The sequence below is a fragment of the Zophobas morio genome, unplaced genomic scaffold (genome assembly GCF_036711695.1).
Source record: "Zophobas morio isolate AGI-343-1 ecotype UQ-CSIRO unplaced genomic scaffold, CSIRO_AGI_Zmor_V1 ptg000029l, whole genome shotgun sequence".
Taxonomy (NCBI): domain Eukaryota; kingdom Metazoa; phylum Arthropoda; class Insecta; order Coleoptera; family Tenebrionidae; genus Zophobas; species Zophobas morio.
In genome coordinates, this window is record NW_026972134.1 from 4,169,797 (window position 1) to 4,185,037 (window position 15,241).

The 15,241-nt window shown below is 35.0% G+C and overlaps 2 protein-coding genes across 5 annotated transcripts in view; both read right to left on the bottom strand.

The window, feature by feature from the left end:
- The window catches only part of LOC135137729 (uncharacterized), a 197,602-nt gene that overhangs the window by 156,895 nt on the left and 25,466 nt on the right, over positions 1-15,241 (bottom strand). The window lies entirely within an intron of this gene.
- LOC135137500 (uncharacterized) lies at positions 13,089-14,576 on the bottom strand. Its single transcript, XM_064067181.1, has 2 exons — positions 14,015-14,576; positions 13,089-13,956 (listed from the first exon to the last, which is right to left on the bottom strand). Exons 1-2 carry the CDS (start codon positions 14,306-14,308, stop codon positions 13,159-13,161), a joined length of 1,092 nt encoding a protein of 363 aa, XP_063923251.1. The 5' UTR covers positions 14,309-14,576; the 3' UTR covers positions 13,089-13,158.

Genomic DNA, 15,241 nt, shown 5'->3' on the forward strand with positions numbered 1-15,241 from the left:
CCGGTGCAACAGCATATTAATAATTAATAATTAATACAGCATGGTATGAAAATTATGAATGGCTGACGGGGAGCAAGTCAAAAAACAAACTATTTTGTTGGTATTGTTTAATTTTTGGATATGATGTTGACAATAAATTCAAAAAAACTTCAGAAAAAGAGTTTTGCCCCTGGTCCTCTGGTACGATTGACATATTGAGTTACCGTGCTCTTTTGCCATCTTCCTAATTTCTCAACCCTGCTCCTGATGATGCTACTTACGAAAATGTAGAAGCCTCCGAAATTATTTCTGTCTTTAATTTTAATCATACACCATCCACACCAGCATATGTTGAACGCAGTTTTTCAGCTTTAAAGCGAATTACAAATTTTACTAGAAACTCCATTAGTCAAAATCGATTATCCAAATTATTCGTTTTAGCAATAGAAAAAGAAGTGCTTACAAACTTAACGGAAGATCAAAAATTCTATAATCAAGTAATTGACCATTTTGCCAATACAAAACAAAGACGCATTGAATTGGTTTATAAAAATTTCTAATTTACTTTTTTAATTTTGTTTTTTACTAATAAATAGTTGTTGACGTTTCATGTTATATTTTTGGTTAGAACGTGTTACTTTATGACTTGAATGTTATTTTTCGTTTTACCAAGTTGTTAGGACTATATGAATTAACACCATACAGGTAGCAAATTATAGATAATGACTAACTTGAGGTCCCTGGTTCTTGTATTCTGTCTTAAAACTTTGGGTTACTCACTGCTGGCCGACCCAACCAAAATAGTCACGAGCCGCCACTGCTACATAAAGAACTAAACAAACTTTCAGAACAACTTCATCAAAATGCTGATCAAATTCACATCATCCAAACAGAGCATGTAAGTTATTGCTTGTTTTTTTTTTGCATTTTCTATTTAATTTCACCTTTTAGAAAGAACAGGTAGAAAAATTAATAGAACGCATTGATACACAAATGACAACCAATCAAATGGTAAGAATGAGGGCTGCATTAACTACGTTTGAGCAACAGAAAATACCGGATTTTGAACCAAATAAAAGAGGTGAACTTTAGGACCAATATCTAAAAACAAATTGTCAAAATGTTACTCTACCACCGAACGTCAAAGGTTGTCTGACAAGTCTTTTCGATAAATTAAATAAAAAGGTGCATAATTGTTATTCCATAGGAGATGAGATGATAATCCAGAAATCTGATTTTGATGACGATGAATTGACATTGCTAAATAGCTTATGGCAGCTGTCGCCTCTTCGGAAAGGAGCACTATCACTAAGGGAAGTCCTTGATTAATATAGTTTTTGATATATTTATGTATTGTGATAATGTATATATGAGTACAATGTATAATATTTTGATTAAATTTTTATTACAAATGAAAATCGTACGGCACTCATTATTCACCAATAGAAAAATTAGTTCACGAATAATAACCACAACAAAATTTTTTCGGAAATTTTTAAACCAACCCAAATGAAATTAATACACGGAAAATTTTCTGTGTCACAGCTGTCAAAATTTATTAAATTACACAATTAATTATTTATTTTAGGGTTGTGACGTTGCGATTTTCTTACCGAATATGCACTTGTGATATTATAAGTGAATATTTCAGTAGTTTGTATTAAATTTACCGTCTATATTTAATTTGTCATATAGTTGATTCGAAATTAGAATGGACAAGACCGAAACAGCTCAGTTAGTAAAGAGTTAGACAGATAATTGCTGTTGTAAACGTTATGGATTTAAATGAATGAACAAAAAAAAAGAGCTTGATGACTTACTGTTTTATTTTACGTCGTCCTGGTTCTGCAGCTGTGGCTTAATATCGACGCCAGGGTATGTTACTCATCTTACAATCCTGGGAATTTTCCTGACGGAATGCTGCCAAATATTCTCAAAACATTTCTCAGTTTTGGGACTCTTCCATCTATTCATGACTTCCAGTACTGTTACGGACCTCCCATTTTTATTACGAATATGTTTCAATATAATCAATAGGGTGATTCAAAAAAAAAAAATAATTTTTTTTTCGTGTCAAAGAGGTTCAAAAGTTTCTTTTCAACGTAAAAAAATACCAGTTAAAAGTTGAGCTCTTAATATTAATATTAAGACCGTCCGCATCGCGTTTTTCTATTTCCCATAAGAATAACATGGGAAAATTTTTGTTTGCACCTTCTGATTTTTATTGCTAGCCCGTCGTGTGTCGTGAAAAAAATTCAATCACATATTTTTATAGAGAATTGAACGCTCTACAAAAAGTGTCTCCTATGATTTTGCGAGAAACCTGACTATGATTTTTTAACCCACTGATGCTGAAAATGTTCGGAAAGAGTTTTACTGGCCTTATTATAGTATAAAATTATAAACAATTACTGTTTAAAAAACTAAATTTAAAATGTGTATAAATTTTTGTGGTGATTTATTCCAATAAGACCATCAAATTTATTGTAATGCATCAAAAACGTCAAAATTTGGATAAATTTAACTTTAGCCTAAAATAACTCTTCAACTATCAGGTTTCTCGCACAATCATAGGAGACACTTTTTGTAGAGCGTTCAATTCTCTATAAAAATATGTGATTGAATTTTTTTCACGACACACGACGGGCTAGCAATAAAAATCAGAAGGTGCAAACAAAAATTTTCCCATGTTATTCTTATGGGAAATAGAAAAACGCGATGCGGACGGTCTTAATATTAATATTAAGAGCTCAAATTTTAACTGGTATTTTTTTACGTTGAAAAGAAACTTTTGAACCTCTTTGCACGAAAAAAAAAATTATTTTTTTTTTTTGAATCACCCTAATAATCAATTAATGTTAAATTAATGTAAATCGAGTTCACAAGTTTCCACTGTTTGCATTTAGTGTTTGTATTCAATGACTGTATTTGTATTTGATAGCTGTAGTTCTCCGTAACTCATATGACTGTTATCAGAGATCAAGTATTGTACTTTCTTTGTTTTCAAGACATATAAATTGGTGATCAGTGTGAAGACATTCAAAAATAGATAAATACGCGAATAAAAGTAACGTGGTGAATAAAAGTGTCTTCTAACAAATTGGAAGAACCCTTTGTTGTGATCGAGGTCCACAACAGTACTAACGCTCGAACATCGACCGTCTTCTGTTTAATGAAAACGCTCAAAAGTCAAAATGCGTTATTCGTTATTAAATTTAAGCGCTGGACGATCGAGCCTAATAAGAAATAAATTTAGATACAATTGTTATGTACCCAATAATTAAATTCGGACAAAGTCCTCATGAGCGTCCACACAGTGGACTAGTGCGTAGCATGCGAAGCGAATTTTATTTTTTTAATTAATAAGAAAATTAGTATAAACAATAAACCTAATATATTCACTCCGAAAGCGTTTGTATAAAATCCATTATAGGCGTGTTGGTAAAACAGAACCGTGTTAGCGCAGAAATTTAAACGTCGCGCTCTAAACATGTGCACTCATTTACAGGGCGTTCAAATCTTGAAAAAGCGCAAAATCTTTTTCATAGCGATAGAATATTTTCTAAAATAAAAATATCAAGTTGTAAATTAAAATTCAAAAAATTTTTAAAGGGGCTTATGTTTAGGGAGTCTGCTTCAGCTCAGTTCAGCTGACGCTACAGAGCTCTACAAAGCTTTAATTCTATTATTTTCTGTTAGATGGCAGCGTTTTATTAACTAATATTAACAATGTGCAGAGTCGTAGATGGGGAGGGTAATACTTGGTTCAGAAATGAAAATCTACTTTGAGGTATTTAAAAACAAGAGCTCTTATTTGTCTAATATTTTTACCAGTCGCCATTCTGAGCGGTGAATTTTTCGCATGCGCCAATGGATTGGTCTAGAAATAAAAATACATTTTGGGGTGTCTCAAAACAAGGAATGCTGTAAGGTTTTTTGGGTGCTTTTAACGTAATTATGATGGCTTTTGGATGATTTTCAACAGTTTTCCCATGTGCCCATTTTCTGGTGGTCTATTGAGTTTCGAGTATTTTTTGGGAGCAAAATTATGATTTTTGAAGGAATTTCACAACATTAGTTTGTAAGGCGCCAAATATACCTCTTTGATTTGGTGTTGTTTTTCTCTTTTTTTGCATGCGCCAATTGGTCTGGTCCATGCAGAAATACAAAGCCATTTGGAATGTCTAAAAACAACGGATTTCGAAAGTTTTTCAGAGTGCTCTTGAGATAATTTTGCATTATTTTGGGTGATTTTCAACGGTTTTTTCGTGTGCTTAATTTTTGGTGGTCTATAGTCTATACATATTTGGGTACTTGTGGGGTGGATAAAAATTAACGCTTTTTGAGAGGTTTTAAGCCTTTTTCGGTTGTTTGCTTTTGGACAAACAGCTAAATTTGTAAGATTCTGGCTTGTTTTTTAAGACGCCAAATGTCGTGGCCCAGAAGTAACATTTTATACTCTACTCGCTATGTTTGCCAAAATGATTAAAAGAAATAAATTATCTATAAAAATTAGAGGTTTTTTTACTCCTCATAACTATATAATGAAAAATTAATAATAACTGTAGTTGGTTGTAGTGCTGTAGCGCGCTATGTTTTACGAAACCAGAATAATTTGCAATCCTATCAAAATTTTTTTTACAACTTTTATACGTCTTTCCCACTTTTACGTGAGCTAAATAAGAAACACATTCAAGGGACTGGGACCATTCGGGACAACAGAATTCCAGCTTGTCCTATCGATATTTGCAAGAAATAAAAAAGAGATTATTTTCCCTATAAATTAGCTGCTGATGATAACATTATAATATATTAGTGGAATGACAACAGTGTCATATATGTAGCCTCAAATACTTTATCAGTATTTCCTGTAAAACAGGTGAAGAGATTCTCTCAAGCAGAGAGAGAACGCATTTATGGCGACGAACCAAATGTGATTCATAAATAAAATGAGCAACCATCTTTTGGAAGTACTTACTATAGGTATTTCAGAAACCCATAAAAAAACAACAAAAAGAGGTCCATCAAAATCAGGCAAAAACTTGCTCGAATACTCTAGATATGATAGACAGGACCATTTGGTTGCACATCAAGGAAAACATACACGCTGTTTAAATAAATAAAAAAAATATATATACTCAATAGTTCATTGTCCTAAAGTTCCGTTAAAAGAACGTCCCCTATCCAACAGAGGACACGAAAAACAAAATTACTGGTGATATTACTAGCATCTAATACATTATTTTGGTCGAAGCAAGCAATAAAAACAGTTAGTTTGATTCGGGTTCATCTGGATTAAGAGGAGCGGGAAAACACCCTGATATGGACTTGGGAAAGGTACAATGGGCCCAAAGGCGAGGCCTAAGTGCCGGCTGGCTACGGTCAGCCCCCATAAATTAAGAATCCAGAATCCAGAAGGTATTTTACTAATTACTAATAAAAAGACGAGCGTTCGACAAGCTACGCAATAACCACCAGCTTCTGACTACATAGTTTAATGCAAATTGCAAATAAGAAAAGTTAAGTTAGTAATTACAGATACTTCACTACATTAATGTTTCAAGTTTGTTCCAGGTAAAGACCCACTCAGTCCATCTGGTGCAGTTTTCCTTGAAATTTGCTCTGTAGCGCTAGTTAAGTAACCGATTTTATTTTATTTATCATAATGGAAGTTTTCGGCCGTAAGAAATATCGGTAATGGTAGTCAGGATGTAAGAGTTATTACTACACCAATGTTTTAACAGAAGGCTTTGTCAACAAACGCTTTCATATAGCTCCGAAAGACTCATACTATTTTCAGCTGTGGAAGAATGCCTGCAAAACAGACAAGTCCGATTCGTTTTTTGCGAAGTTACTTGCACTGAACCACTTGCAGTAGAAGTCAGTACAGGTTTACAAAATCTCAGTCACGTGACTGACAAAGATCAAATCTTTTTGACAACAGAAGATGATCTCTGTAATAAACCTTCAACTTCCACGTCCGGTCAGTACATGTGTAATAAACCCCCTATTTTTGCTGATTCGCAAGACACAGGAAAAACAAGCAATCTTGATAAGTCTAAGCTTCAAGATCATGATTATTGTGGAATAAGATAACAAAGGTAAAAGTGAAATATTATTTAAAATTCACTTTTCGAAAAAAGATTAAACACCTAAAAAGAAAATTAAGTATGAAATTCATCGTAACGCTGAACCTAAATTATCAAAACTTAAAAAAAAAGAGAAAGAAAGAGTAAAAATTCTTAATAATTTACATACAGCTGGAAAATTTGTATTCATTAATGATCACCTAAATTTTGTTACCAAAGAATTTATAAATTTCCAATTAAAAAATTGTTTAAAATCTCCAAATGTGCGTAGGTAGACTCAACAAGATAAGGCTTTTGCGTTGTATCTATACAAAAGTCCTAACTTAATAGATTTATAATAATAATATAAATATTTAATTTAATTTTAGCAAAAATTCCCTTGGTACCGGAGTTAATCCTGCTATTTTGAAGCATTTACAATCAGAAGTCACTAAAATGAAACGTGCAGATCGTTACTGTACATTTCTTTTCGACAAAATGTCCCTTTGTTCAGGATTTCACTATGAACGAGTAAAGCAATATATTAGTGGTTTTGAAGATGTGGGTTCTTTAGGAAGAACAAACAAGGCGGCTAGCCATGCGCTTGTTTTCATGGTTCGAGGTGTCAGACGTTAATGGAAACAAGTGATTATTAAATATTCAATTTGATGATAATAAATTTGCCAAGTTTGAATATATTAAGACTACCTTTAACTTGGACCAACAAAAAAATGTAAATCCTTGCCTAAATTGAAAGAAGATTACGTCAATTTTACAGATTCTTTCAAGCAGAGGCGGCTCGCCAGATAAGGCTAGTGAGGCTGAGCCTCACCTATGCAACAAGACATCATAATAATCAGTACCTATCCAAAATTCAGATACAGCTTCGTAATATTAATATGGTCACGTAATGTACAAAAAAGTGGCCGTCCAGTGTTTAAAAGAGTTCACTTACATTTTTGGTGCCCCGTTTAGAATCATAACTGATCAGGCCAAATGTTTCACGAGTAGTGAGTTCCGTACTTTTTGTCATACCTTCAACATTGAGTTACATTTCATTGCCCACGGTTCTACCCGTGCAAATGGTCAAGTCGAGAGGGTCATGCAGACGCTGAAAAATGTTTTGACTACTGTAGAAACCGCGAGTGAGCAAAATTGGCAAGATAGTTTGGGTGAGGTCCAGTTATCTCTAAACAGTACAAAACACAGGGTTACTGGATACAGTCCAGCTGAGCTTTTGTTTGGAACTACTATTCGCTCGCTAGAAATTCAGAAAATTTGTTATGATCCGGTAAAAGCTGCCGAAGCAACCACTTCGTTAGCAAAAATTCGCGAAATTGCTAGTGCTAATATGGTCAAGGCAGCTGCAAACGATTTGAGACGTAAAAATGCTGGAAAAGCCGCTATTCAGCCATTTTCGTTGGACGAATTTGTTTATAGCAAACAGAACGAAAGAATGATTTCAAAACTTGACCCAAAATTTAGGGGACCTTTTAAAATAATCAAAGTTTTGGACAATGACCGGTATGAGGTAGTTAGACTCACGGAAAAGGGTAAGGGTCGCGCTTTTAAGTTTGCTCACGATCAGCTGACCAGAGTTCCCGATGGACAAGGACATGTCTCTCCGTTAATTGACAGCGATGACGAGCCTCTGTCAACGCTGATTAATAAAGGTAGGCTTGTGAAATGATTTGGGTGGCTAGGTCCTCTTGCAGTAGCGTTGTGAAAATCGAATGTCGATCCTGGCCGAGGGTTGGTCAGATGTTGAAGGTCGCTCCAACTGATGAGTTGCCCGAGTTGGCTAGTAGAGTGTCGATCCCGACCAAAGAGTTGAGGTAAAAGGGGGTCGGATGAGCTTATCTGTGTCGAACCAGTTGGGAGGTCCTCGTTCTAGTGTAGTCAAGTACTTATTGAGTGTTGAGGTTGAGCCCGATGTGTCAATCGGATGGCAGTACTTGGTCGAGCCTGAGTACATTAGTCAAAACTTCTAGGCAGGCAAGAGAGTCGTTGCAAAGTCGATCCTGGTTTCATGCCAGATGATATAAGTCTAGCGTAGTGTCTTCAATCGGACTATTTTATTACAGACTAAGCAAAGGAAGTAGAGAAGGGTGCACAGGGGCGTGCACACGTCAGGATGGCCGTGTCGGCGACGGTGATCATGGTGGCTGTGGCGTAGGCAACCAAACATACAAGCAATACGTTAGACGTCATAGGTGGCGCCACAAAGTGTTGTGTGATTCCCAGAACCATAAACAATATTGAAGGTCGACGGACATATAGCCATATATGGTAATGAGCAGGAACACGAGGGGGAAAGGGTTTCTCCCATGCGCGGAACGGCGGGAAAAGGGGGCAGTGAGAAAGAGAGGCCCGGTCACGTCGGATCGCGAAGTTCCACAAAGTGCTTGTAGTACGACCCTGAGCGCCCAAAAATTCGTTTTTTTTAATAAAGGCTCCGACATATATATATATTTCACTAATTTTTGTAACGCAAATTCGAAATTATGGATACGAGAGGCTCAGAATTTTGCGGTTTAGTTCTATCTTTATTTTCGCACGCAGAGCACATTGGTGACGCACGTGCAGATATGTTTTAGTATGCTGAAATGAGGCTGTCGTCTTTGAGCTTAAAAACAAGATAAAACTTGTTCGAAAATGTTCGGCCACTCCATCGTCGGTTCTAAATCCACTAGTGATTATCACGAGCAAGTTGCATCTTTGCAAGATTTTAAAACATTCTCGCGCTAATTTTGCAGTGCTGTGCGTGTGTTGGTGGCTATTTTCGAACTAACAGGTCTACACAGGTGTACGGTGTACTCAGGTAGATACAGGTTGTCCAAAGTCGAGCCATTTAAACCAAATGTAGCTTCTTTCCAGTGTATACTATTCGTTTACTTTGAAATTAATCCCCAACACGACATTGTTATGTCTCTGCTCGAAACGCCTTTTTCAAGACGAAGTGAAAGTGAGAAATGGGAAATTTTACAGTATCGGCCCACGCATAAAATTGAAGTTAATTGTCCAGAGGAAAACGCAACTCAAAAACGTATCTATTCATAGTACAAAAGCCACAAGTGGTTATGCGGTAGTAGATGCACTAACAGACTGTACTGTTGGCCTTGTTTATTATTAGGTAATGTTAAAAATGTATGGAATACCACTGGTCATTTTGATTTACAAAAACATCTCGCGAAGTACAAACCTGCATAATGATTCCAAAGAGCACATTAAAAATTGTATGGGCCTTAAGCGCGTGGAACGAAACACGTCGACAATATCCGATGCTTTGCAAGAACATGTAAGCATAAATAAAATTTTATAGAACGAAAACGTTAGGAAAATTCGGCAGCTGCAAACTTACCTAACTGATCTAACTTTGTTATATACATTTGAAAAGTCCCAGTGTTCAATTACTTTGCGAATTGTTAATTGTAATAGCGAATTAAAAGAAAAAAGAACTGTTTTTAGGATTCCATGATGTTAGTGCTGACCGGACGGCCAATGCTTTATTTGAACTATTAATAAACGTTTTGAAACCATTTGATTTTGAAAATAAATTGATCGCTCAATGGTATGATGGAGCTAGCGTGATGTCGGGTGAATTAAACGGTCTCCAAAGTAAAATTAAATCTCTGGTTGCTTCGGCTTTGTTTACTCACTGTACGGCCCATTGGTTAAATTTAGTGTTGCAGCAAGGGACTAATGGAATTTCTAAAGCTAGATTTTTTTTTGCAACAGTTTTAGGTATTCCGGCTTTTTTTAATCAATCTCAAAAAAGAACATTTACTTTAAATAACATTTTAAAAAGAAGTATACCGCAGGCTAATGAAACCCGTTGGTGCACACGTTCAAAAGTTGTTAACTTGGTTCATCAAAAATGGGATAAGCTTAGGGTTGTTTTTGAAATGATTGTTAATGACAAGTCCTCTGAAACAGAGTATTACAAAGGCTCGGGGTTTCTTAAAATGTTGTGAGAACTTTGATTTTGCTATTTTCACTGTAATTTATAATAACATTTTTATAATAACTGATCCTTTGTTCAAAATTCTGCAGAAAAAAATTTCGGATGTGAAATACTGTTTTCCTCAGATAAATATGTGTTTCACGCATTAAATCACTGAGGAACGAGATAACTTTTACAACAATTTTTGAGTGTACTAAGCTGAAGACTGGTATTTCAAACAAACGTGATGAAGCAGAGTTAATTACAGCTTACCGCATTTTATTTTATGAAATTTTAGATTGTATCACATTCCAGTTAGACGTGCGATTTACAGACTTAAATAAATTATTAGAATTTTTGTCTATTGTGGATTCTGCCAAATATATTGATTATCGCAACTGTACGCAAATCCTACAGTATTGACCTTGGAGTCCCGATCTGCACCGTCAACAATTTGTCCGGTGATACTTACGAGGAATCGCTAGAGAGACCGGGACTTTGCTTAATCATCATTATTAAGAAAGAGTCACTAAAACGCAGTTCAATAAACGAGCTTGAATCGAACGCCCGTGCGTTTTCTTTTTTAAGTGTAATTACCCAAAATTCCTAACACAACGAGCTTCCTTATGAAGCACTAAACTCATTAATGAAAATATATAGAAATTTTTTTCAAAAAGATCGTTTATATTAAATGAATCATCAATAGTAATACCATGAGTAGGATGAATATTTGTGATAATTCAGACGATTTATTAGCTAAACGAATTTTGTGTTGCGATGGAAATATCACGAGTTTAGCTAATAAAAGTCTGAATTATAAAAATATCCATCCTACGAATTGTATTTTGCAAGACTATTCCATGCAGTTAGTACTAAAGCACAATAATTATGATAATTGATAAAAGTACATAAAAAATCTAAACAACATTACTTCTATTACATAATGGATATTACTTTTCCAGTTCGCTTACATGGTGAAGCACCCCATATGCCCCAATTCATTGTGAAGCAGCAACATTATATACTATTTAGCAATGATAGTCATATAAGTCAACTTATTTATTATCAGAGTGGAGAGTAACGTTATTAGGCGCAAATGTTTTCCAGTTAACACCCAAAGCAAAAAACTTATGTTCAATTGCTGCTCACTTCAAGAAAACTGCAAAACAAATAGACTCCGAATGTATCAGACTCCAGGAAAGGCTAGACAATGCTCTAAAGATGGCAACTTCGTCAGACAGTTAAAAAAAAGAGTCAACACTGTTTCAAATAGAATTATTGAAACTCAAGCTAGGCAACAACGTTTACCAAAAGGCAGACGTTTTTCACTCGACGATAGAAACCCCAAAAGGATATAAATTGTTGAAGAAATATTTGCATTGCCATCCAGAAGAACACTAACAAATTTATTAAATCAAGTTTCGTTAGTCTGTGGTGTTAATGAAGTTATTTTGGACACGCTAAAGGATAATGTTTTAAAAATGGCAACATCAGATAAATACGACAATATAATTTTCAAAGAAATTTCAATAGAACCAATACTATTATAATGCTCGTACCGACAGCACTAATGACTTTCAAGATAATGGGAGTGGAACTAATTAGCCGATAAAACTGTATACGCTTCGGGGCATACACAGCAAGTACAAGCGACCAATTGCATATTTTTTTAATGATGGTGGAATGAAATCTGATTTGATTGATGGCAATAATAAGTATCTTAATTCGGAAAGTACACGGAATAGGGCTTGTTAAAGCCACAGTTTGTGATCAGGGGACGCAAAAAGTAAACGTAATCAAGATGCTTTTGGAAGCTAATCATGACTGTAAGAGATGTGGAGAAGAAAATAAATCGTTTGGATTCGTCATAGATGGGAAAGAGGTTCTAGCCCATTTATTGAAGGGCATTCCCAAAAATTTATATCAATATGGGCATTGCCAATTTAAATACAAAAACGGATATCAGACAGTGTATAAGCGTAATGTTCACTAATTTTGTAAATAGCACGCCATTGGTCGTACCACCACTTCTCAATATTTATATATAGGGGTGTTTATGGTAGGGGTGCCTCAATATAAGAGCACGACAAATCGAGTATAAGACACTCTTCGATCTCTCCAACACCATCTAGCAACTCAGCAAGTTATCAAGCACAGCCCTTTTCAATTAAATAGGAAGTTGTGGTACGTGGCACTCACGTTGTAAATAAACTGCTTAAGACCGGCAATTTGTATCTACGATTATCCTTGCCACCTATACACGGGAAGCACGATCGCAAGTTTACGTTACAGACAGCTTCATGGGAACATATTACTCGCCTTTTTCACAAACTAACACAAGCACATGTATATAATAGAAAAGAAGAACAACCCTGAGCTCTCGTGTGGCATCTGGATTGAAAATCTTGGCTCGTTTAGGTATGGAAATTTAGTATGTACATATGTAATAGCATAAACAAACAGCGGCACTCGTGCTGTTCATGGACCAGGTGTTTGATAGTTGCAATGCTAGTTGCCTGCAGTCCGACGAAAATAAAAAATTTGAGGCTGCAGTTACTGTAAATTCATTACATTATGACTTTTGCCTGGAGCCAATCACTGTTTTTGGTAGTATGAAGTTTTTTAAGAAAAATGGTAGAAAATGTGTGCCTCCCAGCCCGAAAAACTAGATCCATACACTCAAGGGCTTTAGATATCTTTGGACCACATTAAAAACGGATAACTTTAAATTTCTTTGCGCAAGGAACTTGAATTAAGATTCGATTAAAATTTGATGTTGTGAAAATGTTAGTACGGCCTTTGAAAGGCTCATATAGAAATCTTACTGCTGATAATTGGTTTACGGGTTTTGATTTAGTAGAATATCTTGGTCAGAAAAAAAAATCGTACGTTCATTTATTTTACAACAGGAGTCGAGATGAAATAATTATTGGATTTCACGACACTGGTAACAAAATAGTATATTATTTGACAAGCGCATAATGTAGCATATTATTCACGAGGATGAAAATTACACACGAGCCGCAGGCGAGTGTGTAAATCATCCGTGTGAATAATAGTCATTATGCGCTAGTTAAATACGACGTTTTATCTACGACTCTAAACAAATTATACACGTTTCACAAATAATAATTTATTTCAGAAACAATAAACAAAACAAATAAGTAATTAATTATTATTATTACTTGTCTTAGCAAGAAAATTAAATGTAAAATGGCCACTGCAGTTTGAAATCTGTATTGGCTTGCCTTTCATGTCAACACTGACATTACTACTGAGGGAATGGGAATTTTTAACAAAATTACTAGTTTCTCTTAAACCACAATTAGTTTCACTTGATGTACATGGGGGAGATGGATTCATCACAACATTATCGCAGTTTACAGCAGCATACTCCTCTATGTTTTCACAGTTTTCTGCCATTACAGGAGCTCGAATTGATGTACATGGTGTTGACGAGGGATTCACCTGTTTAAAAATTTTCTTTGATGTTTCTAGTTTGTATCTCACACTGTTATCTATGTAGCCCTCTGCCACGGAGGAGCTTTTCCATCCTCCGTGGCGTTTTAAATCGGTTATGTCCCCTCCACCATCCACCAATAAAGTAGCCGAGGATCTACGAAAAGAGTGTCCAGTAAATAATTCTGGATTTGGGAGCCCCAAATATGCTGCAACTTCTTTCGGCATACCACCAAATTTATTGATACCTATTCTCTGCATAGTACATTTACCATTCTGGTAATTAAGGAAAAACACATCTGATTGCACTTCAGCTGGACGTAAATCAAGATACTTTTTGCATATTAAATAGTAATCTTCAGTTACTGTGAAAGATCTTCTAATCTTTGTTTTAGTGTTGGGCAGTGTTACCAAAAAAGCTGAATTCAAATCTTTGATGTCTTGAATTCGCATTGAATGCAGTTCTTGAGTCCTACATGCACCCATTATGCCCATTATCAAAGCCACCTTTAAAAAAATAATAAATGAGAACCTACAACATAATTTTGAAACAATAATTTCTTACCTTCGTTGCTAGATATTTTACATCAGGGGCTTCAGTGATGAATTTAGTTATTTGTTGAGGACTAAGCGTTTTCGCTTTCTTTGGCTGGTAATTTTCTCCTTGACGCTTTAAGAATGCTCTTAATTTATGGTACTGTTCTATATTAATGTTATGATTGATGTTGAGAGTACTTCGTAGCATGGAGTAATAAGTCCACAGCGTAGAAATTTTGTATTTACTTGATAAGTCTGCAAAGTATGCTAATATCACCCGTTCGGAAAATGAGGTAATCTTCTTTTCTTGTTTCCACTTCATGAATTGATTGTACGCTATTTTGTACAATTTTTGAGATTTCTCTGGTAACAGGTTAACAGCACCAGCTGCTTCTGCCACTTCGGGAGGTGTGCCAGGAAGATTTTCAGTGTTTTCATCCAATATAACTGATGATAACCTCTTATAAAAACACTCGTCGGTAATAAATTTTCGCAAGAAATCAAAATTCAAAACAATACGCACAATGGCGGCTAAGCGTCCGTAGTAGCAGGTGGCAACGTAAACAACGTCAGAGCCATCTACAATCTACAATCGCGAAATACGAATTCCGTTTACATTGTAAATTTAAATTTTAAATCCTACACAGAATAATAACTGTTAAATATATAACACGTAAAAAACGAATACATACATAGTTTTGACGTTTATATTTTTCTAGAAAAAAAGGAACAGTATTTTAGGACATTTTGAAATAAATCCATTATTCACTAGTGTTTAATATTCATTAAACACTAGTTTAATATTCATTAAACACGTTTATATTTTTCTAGAAAAAAAGGAACAGTATTTTAGGACATTTTGAAATAAATCCATTATTCACTAGTGTTTAATATTCATTAAACACTAGTGATTAATATGGGGTATTATGTATCTATAGTTACGTACATAATGCGTCTATTATTAAAGAGTCGTAGATAAAATCATTTAAACCAGCAACCGATGTTCTTGTTGTCATGGCACGTAGCAGTGGCGGCTCGTGACTGTCTGATGTGGTGAGGCGATGATAGAAGTTTGACAATAATAGTAATAGTACTTGGTCTTACTAGTTAGTAATGATAGAAGTCTTGCCTGAATACCGGTCATTCCCAGGTCAGTGATAGGTCCTAATAATAATAATAATAATAATAACAATAACACCCATAACACATTGAATCAACAATGTTTTTACAAGTCAAAATTTTGTTGAAAGTAGCA